At 41.7% G+C, this 10,713-nt stretch overlaps 1 protein-coding gene across 1 annotated transcript in view; it reads left to right on the top strand.

Moving 5' to 3' along the window:
• The first annotated feature begins 737 nt into the window (after positions 1 to 737).
• Positions 738 to 10,713, top strand: part of LOC143482365 (uncharacterized) — a 49,880-nt gene continuing 39,904 nt past the window's right edge. Inside the window, exons 1-7 of the mRNA XM_076980710.1 lie at positions 738 to 952; positions 1,740 to 1,909; positions 2,190 to 2,303; positions 6,433 to 6,525; positions 7,025 to 7,082; positions 7,241 to 7,445; positions 7,546 to 9,337. Of these exons, the coding sequence (XP_076836825.1) occupies positions 1,869 to 1,909; positions 2,190 to 2,303; positions 6,433 to 6,525; positions 7,025 to 7,082; positions 7,241 to 7,445; positions 7,546 to 9,337 (2,303 nt within the window). The 5' untranslated portion in view covers positions 738 to 952; positions 1,740 to 1,868. The remainder of the gene's footprint in view (positions 953 to 1,739; positions 1,910 to 2,189; positions 2,304 to 6,432; positions 6,526 to 7,024; positions 7,083 to 7,240; positions 7,446 to 7,545; positions 9,338 to 10,713) is intronic.

The raw sequence follows: 10,713 nt of genomic DNA, 5'->3' as shown, positions 1-10,713 counted from the left end.
TTGAAATGCCACATCAGATCTTCTTGATCTTTACTGAGTGACATCTGTAGGTGTTGTTCTACCATTCTGTGGTGAAATTATTCAGTGCAATCAGGAGGATTTTTTTTATGACACTGTAAACATACAGTAAAATTGATCAAATTTGGTAATTTGAGGGACCTTTACTTTGAAATGCCACATCAGATCTTCTTGATCTTTACTGAGTGACATCTGTAGGTGGTGTTCTACCATTTTGTAGTGAAATTATTCAGTGCAATCAGGAGGATTTTTTTTTTATGACACTGTAAACATACAGTAAAATTGATCAAATCTGGTTATTTGAGGGACCTTTACTTTGAAATGCCACATCAGATCTTCTTGATCTTTACTGAGTGACATCTGTAGGTGGTGTTCTACCATATTGTATTGAAATTATTGAGTGCAATCAGGAGGATTTTTTTAATGACCCTGTAAATATAAAACGGTGTAAAAGTAACAAATGTAATAATTTAAATTTACTTTCAAGGTTTTCATTTTCATAGACATTAAATACAGTTTGAGTCATGATTTATTAGTTCTGAATTAAACAATTTACTTGTTTATTTATTGGTTTTTTTTTTTACTCATTCTGTATACCATTTAGATTTAAATGTGGAATCACAGGCATCACCCATTACCGTAATCTATGGTATACGCGCAACTTCGCAATTTTCTCGGGGGCTGGCTTGACCAAGATTTTTTAAGTGAGGGCTGGCTTGACCGCAGTCCCTCACAGTAGCAAGCATTTCCTCTTCTTTGTGTTTCTCTGGTTTAGACCTGTTTTGATCTTCTTGTGTTTGCCTTCTCCTGTATGTTAAGCAAAACAGGAATAATTTTGCTCTTGCACAGTATTAGGTGAAACGGGGACTACATTCCCCGGAGCATGTGTTTGAAGTGACAGTGAAACCTTCAACGCTTCGGAGTGAGAAACAAGGTGAGTATTCATATCCAAATTGTCATACAAAGAAATGACACAAAGAACATTTTAGTAGGTTGATGTCAATATTCAGTTATTCAAGTTATTTTATTTGAAAACTTTAAGCGTTTAGGGGCAGGAGTGAGGCAGTAACTTATTAGTCAATGTTTATGAAAAAAGAGGAAATAAGCTGGTTTGACTCATTACAACTAAACTGAGCTTGTTTTGAAAATACACAGAATCCAAATGTTTACATGAGGCCTATTAAGTCCGTTTGTAGTTTTATAAACATTCCAGCACAGCGAGTGCATACACAATGTACAAGCAATACACAGATTATGTACAGGACAATACAAAGTATACATAATATGGCAGTATGTGTAATAGTGTGAACAGGGTTGTGACAGGGCATAATGCATTATAGTAGTTGTGAGCAATGAGTTATAGCCATCAGGGAATTATTTAAATATATTTTTTATATGTCATTGAAGCTGTTTTTTTTAACTCATATGGAGAAACAGTATCAGGAATAAAACAACAGGAAGTCATACTGCATACCGCAGAAACTGCCACAAATATCTCAGACTTTGAGCCAGTGCATCTAACATCTAAGTGTATAAGCGTCCGCCATCTACAGCGGGTACAGAAAGTGTTCAGATCCCTTAAAATGTTTTACTTTTTGTTTCATTGTAGCCATTTCCTAAAATCAAAAAAGTTAATTTTATTTCTTGACAAAATCAAACAGAAATGTAGAAATGTTTGCAAATAAATAAAAAAAGAAAAACTGAAATATCACATTTTGCAGACACTCTCATCCAGAGAGACGTAGTTGTTGTGATGTTGTTGACAGAGCAGGAAGGAGCTGTCAGAGCTGCAAAGTGTTGAACCTGCAGATCTTACACAGCTGTAACCTGTAGGAGACGTGACCTCCAGAATGAGTGTCTCTGGAGAACAGCTCACACAGAAAGGAGAGAGGTGAGAATAGCACACACACACACACACACACACACACAGAGTGAGAGAGAGAACGGAGAGAGGTGAGAGAATAATGGGACTCAGCAGCACTAAAGTGAAATGTATGAAAATCAGTCACTGAGATCAGAGGTGGAAGGAAACATTGAAGAGAACACTGGCATGATGGATCCATCAAGAGCATTAATCAAAGAATGTCACATGTTAAGTGTTGTGTTAATCATATATATATTAATTAAATAATTTCACATATTAATTGTTGTGTTAATCATATATATTTTAGGCTCACAGTTAAGAGAACAGACTCACCTGAACCCAGTTATGTCTCCATTAAGAGTGACTGGTCAATGGAGGTTCCATTACACTTTAAAGAAGGAATCTGTCCCACGGATCTCAGGTAAGGATGATGTAGAACACAGATATGGAGACAGTAGAGTTAAAGAAGACATGAGTGTAAGAGAACACAGAGATGGAGACAGTAGAGTTATAGAAGACATGAGTGTAAGAGAACACAGAGATGGAGACAGTAGAGTTAAAGAAGACATGAGTGTAAGAGAACACAGATATGGAGACAGTAGAGTTAAAGAAGACATGAGTGTAAGAGAACACAGAGATGGAGACAGTAGATTTAAAGAAGACATGAGTGTAAGAGAACACAAAGATGGAGACAGTAGAGTTATAGAAGACATGAGTGTAAGAGAACACAGAGATTGAGACAGTAGAGTTATAGAAGACATGAGTGTAAGAGAACACAGAGATGGAGACAGTAGAGTTAAAGAAGACATGAGTGTAAGAGAACACAGAGATGGAGAAAGTAGAGTTAAAGAAGACATGAGTGTAAGAGAACACAGATATAGAGACAGTAGAGTTAAAGAAGACATGAGTGTAAGAGAACACAGAGATGGAGACAGTAGATTTAAAGAAGACATGAGTGTAAGAGAACACAAAGATGGAGACAGTAGAGTTATAGAAGACATGAGTGTAAGAGAACACAGAGATGGAGACAGTAGAGTTAAAGAAGACATGAGTGTAAGAGAACACAGAGATGGAGACAGTAGAGTTAAAGAAGACATGAGTGTAAGAGAACACAGAGATGGAGACAGTAGAGTTAAAGAAGACACGAGTGTAAGAGCACACAGATATGGAGACAGTAGAGTTATAGAAGACACGAGTGTAAGAGAACACAGAGATGGAGACAGTAGAGTTATAGAAGACATGAGTTTAAGAGAACACAGATATGGAGACAGTAGAGTTAAAGAAGACATGAGTGTAAGAGAACACAGAGATGGAGACAGTAGATTTAAAGAAGACATGAGTGTAAGAGAACACAGAGATGGAGACAGTAGAGTTAAAGAAGACATGAGTGTAAGAGAACACAGAGATGGAGACAGTAGAGTTATAGAAGACATGAGTGTAAGAGAACACAGAGATGGAGACAGTAGATTTAAAGAAGACATGAGTGTAAGAGAACACAGAGATGGAGACAGTAGAGTTAAAGAAGACATGAGTGTAAGAGAACACAGAGATGGAGACAGTAGAGTTTAAGACAGGGGTCACCAACATGGTGCCCGCGGGCACCAGGTCGCCCGCAAGGACGTCATGAGGCTGTTCTAAAATTAGCTCACTATAGTGCCACATATTAATGAGCTGCTTCTTTTTTTTTGCTATTTTTAAATCAGCCTTACACTGGTGTAAACTTGAAAATGACAAAAAATCTTGTTACATGTAAAATAGTTACATATTAGATTATTAGACACTGCCCGAGGTTGCCGTGTGGAGACTAGCTAGCGGGCGCAGTGAAGGTGAGGCGATTATTTACATCTGACAACATGGCTGAAAAAAGAAAGAAAACATATAATTTTCACAGTGAATGGGAGGAAGAGTTCTTTTTTACTACTGTAAAAGATTCCTGCGTGTGTCTCATTTGCGGGGTGATGGTAAAACGGTACAATGTGGAGAGACATTACAGGACGCGCAACACAAGCTACCATGCTAACTACCCACCGGGCAGCGCACTACGTGAGGAAAAGGCCCGCGATTTAAAGGCATATTTTTTAAAGATTATACCTTTAATTATATGTTATTATTAATAATTAATTATATTCATCTATGTAAAGCAAAATTGAGCAAATTTGTGATTTTACAAGTGTTTATCAAACTGTTGGCCCTCCGCAATAATTGGTATCCAAGAAGTAGCTCTCAGTTTCAAAAAGGTTGGTGACCCCTGGTTTAAGAGGACATGAGTGTAAGAGAAAGAACACAGGGTACTTTGGTGTGTGAGAAAGTCTGTTGACAGTGTAGATATTTTTTCTGATCAATCTGAACTAATAATAAAAAATATTTATAATAATAATAATATATACACAATACAGTCCAAACAGGGTTTCCAGAATATATGGTTCTTTTTCCAAATGGTTTTGTCAGGGCTGGCTCGGATGCCGTGCCATCCACGTCCACTAGGGGCACCCGAGCCACGGCTGGCTCGGATTCCGTGCCATCCATGTCCACTAGGGGCACCCGAGCCAGGGCTGGCTCGGATGCCGTGCCATCCACGTCCACTAGGGGCACCCGAACCAGTCCTAGACTTCAGCAACGCAATTAGCAATGATCTGTCTCACCTGTTGCCATGGCTTCTTAAGGAAGCCCGTGGAGACGGATCATTGCTGATTCGTTGTGGTTATGCCGTTGCGTTCTCAGCCTCTCCTGTCTTTCTCTGTTGCAGCATTTGCCTCTGTAGGTGTCCCGTCACCTATCTCTCCTGTCTGTTTTCTCTGTCTTTTTTCGAGTCCTCTCCTGCGTCGCTTACTGACCTCCCTCAAGTTTTCCTCAACCTGTTTATCTTCCTATCCCGTTGCTGTTTGTATGGGAAGGGTTTTTTGTTTGAGTAGCCTTTTTGCTATTAGTCAGCTACTTCCCCTGGCGTCCTTGTTTTGCTTTATTTCTTTTTGAGCCTGGTTCACACTACACGATTTTAGGCTGGTTTTTCAGTCGCCGACTGATCGCCGACAAAAACTGTGGTCGGAGGCGAATCGGCGATCACTCGTCGCTCGCTCAGTCGTGTAGTGTGAACTGCTGAAAGACGCTCGCCGAGCCGTCGCCGACTGGTCGCAGACGACTGGCAGATATCTAGCATGTTTAATATCTAGCAGTCGGCGACTGAGAGTCAGCAGTAGCGTCTAGCTACAGCCAATGGGAACGCGGAGAGAGAACCGCGGCACCGCTGAAGATATCTCTGAAGAATGTAAAAAACTTTCAAGAATACTTTCAAAACAGTAACCCAGCAAACACACAAAATCCTCACCTTTCTTACAACTTTACTACAACACTGTGTTTAAGTTATTGTGACAGCACTGGAGAAATAGTGCGATTGATTATATTTATGTTCACTTGGGACTATGGAGTGTTTAAACAGTAAAAAAGCCATCAAACCCCTGCAACTGATCCAGAACGCTGCAGCTCGGTTGGTCTTCAACCTTCCCAAGTTCAGCCATGTCACTCCCTTGCTGTCCTCCCTCCACTGGCTTCCGGTAGCTGCCCGCATCAAATATAAAACCCTGGTGCTGGCCTACAAAGCAAAGAATGGTCCAGCTCCTCCTTACTTGATGGCCATGGTAAAACCCAGATGCATACCTAGAGCCCTCCGCGCCTCAAGTATGTCTCGTCTTGACCCTCCATCATCCAGGACACATGGGAGACAAGCATCCAGACTTTTCTCTGTCCTGGCTCCAAGGTGGTGGAATGAACTTCCCTTGTGTGTCCGAACATCGGAGTCACTTGCTGTCTTCAGACGCCGACTGAAGACCCACCTCTTTCAAGTGCACTTTGCATAATAATCGTCTCTTTCCTCAGGTATTGTGCATAATTGGGTTATAGGAATTGTTTACTGTCTTTTTCCTCAGGGGATGTGTATATTCAGGTATAATTGTTAGGTATCATTTGACTTTCGTCTAGTGGTTTTTCCAGCTTAGAGTACCTTGTGTTCAGGACTATCTATTCTACCTTGGAGATTCCAAGCAACTACATAGCACTTTTGTAAGTCGCTCTGGATAAGAGCGTCTGCTAAATGCCATAAATGTAAATGTAAAAAAAATAATAATAACAAAAATGTGGAGCACATGTACATTGTTTTTTTTTCTTCTACGTGGTGTTGCTGGTTCTCGCGAGAGTTTCGTTTCGTGTTCTCGCGTTTTTGGATGGCAGCCAGATGAGTCGGCGATTCCCCAGTCGTGTAATTCGTGAGCCCGCGTCGCCGATCAGTCATGTAATGTGAAAGCCACAACAACTGAAAGACTCGCGATTACAGCACAACCAGTCGTGTAGTGCGGACGGCACAAAAACCTGACAACTGAAAAGTCGTGTAGTGTGAACCAGGCTTTACGCGTTGAGCAGTCCGCGTTTATTTAGGCGCTCCTTTTAGTTCTGTTAATTTTTGTGGCACTTGGTTCCACCTCTTCCTTGCTCTCTCTAACGCGGTGTGTGCGTCCCTACCCACCGGTGTTACAGGTTTGTGTTTCTCCAATTCATAGAAAGATGTCAGATTCACCTGAACCAAGCGGTGTCTCCATGAAGAGTGATGCCACAAATAACTTCTGGGGTGGAGAGTGCCGTAGTGATGCGAGGTAAGTATGGTCTCCTGGTTGTAGTCATAAGGTAAGGATGGTCTCCTGGTTGTAGTCATAAGGTAAGGATGGTCTCCTGGTTGTAGTCATAAGGTAAGGATGGTCTCCAGGTTGTAGTCATAAGGTAAGGATGGTCTCCTGGTTGTAGTGATGAGGACAGAGTTTCTCACTCCCAGTTCCACCTGATCATACTCACTCAGCTCATCATGAACCCCTTCATGAGCAGCACCAGGTGTCTTAGAGCAAGAACCACTAAACTGTGCAGTGATGCAGGTCTCCAGCACTGGGATTGAGGAACACTGGTTTAGGTGATTAAACCAGTTCATCCAGTACTGGGAGTGTGGAACACTGTATTAGGGGATTTAATCAGTTCATCCAGCACTGGGAGTTAGGAACACTGGATTAGGGGATTAAATAAATTCATCCAGTTTTATGTTATTGTACATGTATGAATGTGCTACATTTCCCCCATTAAACTCAGTGTTGTGTTTGTCTACAGTGAACATAAAGAGAATTTAGTGTTCACCTACAGAAAACATGTGGAGTCCATATTCAAGGTACACATGTTTTTGTTTAATTTTGTACTCTCATAAAAATGTATAGTGTATATGTAGGCAGTAAAAAAGTTCTCCATCATAAAATATAATCAAATTATCATCTCTCTCTGACATTGTGGTGTTTTCATGAATGTCTGATGCTGTTTATTCCTAATTAGGAGCTGGAGCAAAAAGTCATGTTTCTGATGAGGAAGGAACTGAAGAGGTTTAAGAAGATACTGATTCCAGATTACCCATCATGCTCTGGGGGAGAGATGGAGGATGAGGAGGATCAGAGCAGTGTCAGAGAGGGGGCGCTGAAGATCACACTGCACGTCCTGAGGAACATGAACCAGACAGACCTCGCTAACACACTACAGACAAGTAAGAGATCTGGGTCATGGCCCTACGATGGCAAAGTGTTTTTTTTAAAGAACATTGATGACATCAGAGATAATATATGTCATCATATTTTGTTTTTTAGAGGTGGTCTTTGTGTATCAGCAAAAGCTCAAACACAAACTACTGGTGAAATGTAAAAGAATGAATGAAGGAATCTCAGATCATGGAAACTCAACCCTTTTGAATGAGATCTACACAGAGCTCTACATCACAGAGGGAGGGAGTGGAGAGGTCAATAATGAACATGAGGTGAGACAGATTGAGACAGCATCCAGGAGACCAGCAACTCAGGAGACACCCATCAAATGTAATGACCTCTTTAAAGACAAACACATCAGAAGTGTGCTGACTAAAGGAGTTGCTGGAATTGGGAAAACAGTCTCTGCGCAGAAGTTCATTCTGGACTGGGCTGAAGGAAGAGCCAATCAGGATGTCCTCTTCATATTTCCACTTCCTTTTAGGGAGTTGAATTTGATGAAGGAGAAAAAGTTCAGTCTGATGGATTTGCTTCATCACTTTTTCCCAGACACACAACAATTAAAATTAATAGACTGTGATTCTTTCAAAGTAATTTTCATCTTTGATGGTCTGGATGAATGTCGACTTCCTCTAGATTTCCAGAACAATGAGAGCTTGTGGGATGTAACAGAGTCGACCTCAGTGGATGTGCTGCTGACAAACCTCATCAAGGGGAATCTGCTTCCCTCTGCTCTCCTCTGGATAACCTCTCGACCAGCAGCAGCCAATCAGATCCCTCCCGAGTGTGTTGACAAGGTAACAGAGGTACGAGGGTTCAGTGGCACTCAGAAAGAGGAGTACTTCAGGAAGAGAATCAGTGACCAGATCCTGGCCAATAGAATCATCTCACACATCAAGTCATCAAGAAGCCTCTACATCATGTGCCACATTCCAGTCTTCTGTTGGATTGCAGCCACTGTTCTAGAGAAAATGTTGGGTGAAGCAGAGAGTGGAGAGATCCCCAAGACTCTGACTCAGATGTTCACACACTTCCTGATCTTTCACATCAAACACAAGGACAGAAAGTACCAAGACAAAACTGACAATGATCCTTACCAGAGTAGAAAGATAATTTTGGCACTAGGAAAACTTGCCTTTCAACAGCTGAAAAAAGGCAACCTGATCTTCTATGAGGAAGACCTGAGAGAGTGTGGCATTGATGTCAAAGAAGTGTCAGTATATTCAGGAGTGTGTACCCAGATCTTCAGAGAGGAGTTTGGGCTGCACCTGGGGAAGGTGTTCAGCTTTGTGCATTTGAGTCTTCAGGAGTTTCTGGCTGCTCTATATGCATTTTTCTCCTTTATCTCCAACAATATAAATGTGATGGAGCAGCAAACCACTGCAGTAATACAAGACATTAAAATATCAACAATGTCTGACTTCCTTAAGAACACAGTGGACAAGGCTTTACAGAGTGAGAATGGACACCTAGACCTTTTCCTCCGCTTCCTTCTGGGTCTCTCACTGGAGTCCAATCAGACTCTCTTACAAGGTCTACTGACACAGACAGGAAGCAGCTCTCACAGCAAAGAAGAAACAGTCAAGTACATCAAGGAGAAGATCAGTGAGAATCCTTCTCCAGATAAATCCATCAATCTATTCCACTGTCTGAATGAACTGAATGATCATTCTTTAGTCCAGGAAGTCCAAACATACCTGAGCAGACAAGATTTCAGATCTCATGCCTATGGTTGCCTCCGTGGAGCCAGACTCTCTCCTGCTCAGTGGTCAGCTCTGGTGTTTGTGTTGCTGAACTCAGAAGAGGAGCTGGAAGAATTTGACCTGAGTAAATATTCTCCATCAGAGGAATGTCTACTGAGACTGCTGCCAGTGGTCACAGCATCCAGAAAATCTTTGTGAGTATTTTAATTCACAAACACATTACTGTTCTGATCATCTACTTTAAAATCATTTATTAATTGCAAAATGTTTTCTGAACCCCTTTTAAACTAAGGTAGGGTGTACCATATTCACTGTTTAATGTTTAAGAGGAAGACCACTTTTTAGTGTTTACGTGTCTCTGTGCTGTGCTGGCAGTGCCCACCAAACACAAATAACTACAAACTTATGATGAGGCCATATGTGATGATGGGCCCCGGGAGAAGGACGAGGCAATGAGTCCAGACTTCCTTGCACGCATACACGTTTATTGACATAAAACCGCAGACAGCGCACGTTTAAACACCCACGGTTATTCACAATGAACGACTCTGACAAAGACGAGCACGGGACACTGTGCGAACGCACATTAAATAGACAAACCACATAAGCTCTGAGTGTTCACAAGATGAACCAGGTACACTACATGAAAGCGGGGAAAACTGTTTTTTTTCTTCTTCAGTGTTTTATTGTTTTACAACGATGGGTTCATACATGTATTTCCAATAAGTTTAACATTTATAGTACCAGCCCATTCACACCAAGTGATTTTTCATAGTCTTTTAAGAGATGTAAAGTCCATTTCTACCAAGCTGTTGCACTTCGAGGGATCATTTCAAGAAAGTGAGAGGGATCATTGTGCATTCTCTGTCCTAAGACCTGTATTTCAGGGGGTGGGGCATATAAAAACTTGAGAGAGATCATTCCTGCCCAAACTATTTCATACCACATAGAGCAGGGGTCGGCAACCTATGGCACGTATGCCACCGTTGGCACGCTGAGGCATAATATTCACTGACACGCGCCACGCTGGACCAGCATCAGTTAAAAAATTATAAATGAATATAAATTATTATTATAAGAGAAATAAAATCATTGCTTGAAGTGTTAAGACCAGGGGTAAAACACAGGATAAGAAGCATAATACCCCATGGAAATAATCAAATTCACATGCTGCTGTGTCAGTGCTGGGAGGAGCTTTCAGTCCCTCAATATACAGTAGCCTATGTGAGACATCACACTGTACAAAAACAAGAATGTCTGCAGCAAGCTGAGAGGTGTGTCCTGGTGCTGGCCGAGTGTGTCTACTCCCAGGCCGAGTGTGGTGTCAGGACAGAGAGAGACATGACCACCGACACGACCTTCTCCCTCAGGCAGCTGATGACTCCACCATGACGTGCCATACAAGGTCTGGTCTCCAGAGCCGAGTCAGGTTCCTGGCACATGCTTGTGAGGTCTTCATTGCTAAAGACTCCCTGGAGGGACTAGCTGCAGGGTCCAGGTACAAAGGACAACCAAATCTGTGATACAGTGATGTCTGCACACATGAGCTAAAGCCCACTGACATCTGTAT

Source organism: Brachyhypopomus gauderio, chromosome 18 (genome assembly GCF_052324685.1).
Source record: "Brachyhypopomus gauderio isolate BG-103 chromosome 18, BGAUD_0.2, whole genome shotgun sequence".
Lineage (NCBI taxonomy): Eukaryota > Metazoa > Chordata > Actinopteri > Gymnotiformes > Hypopomidae > Brachyhypopomus > Brachyhypopomus gauderio.
Note: the sequence above shows the minus strand (reverse complement) of the source record. Positions and strands in the feature narration are given on the sequence as shown.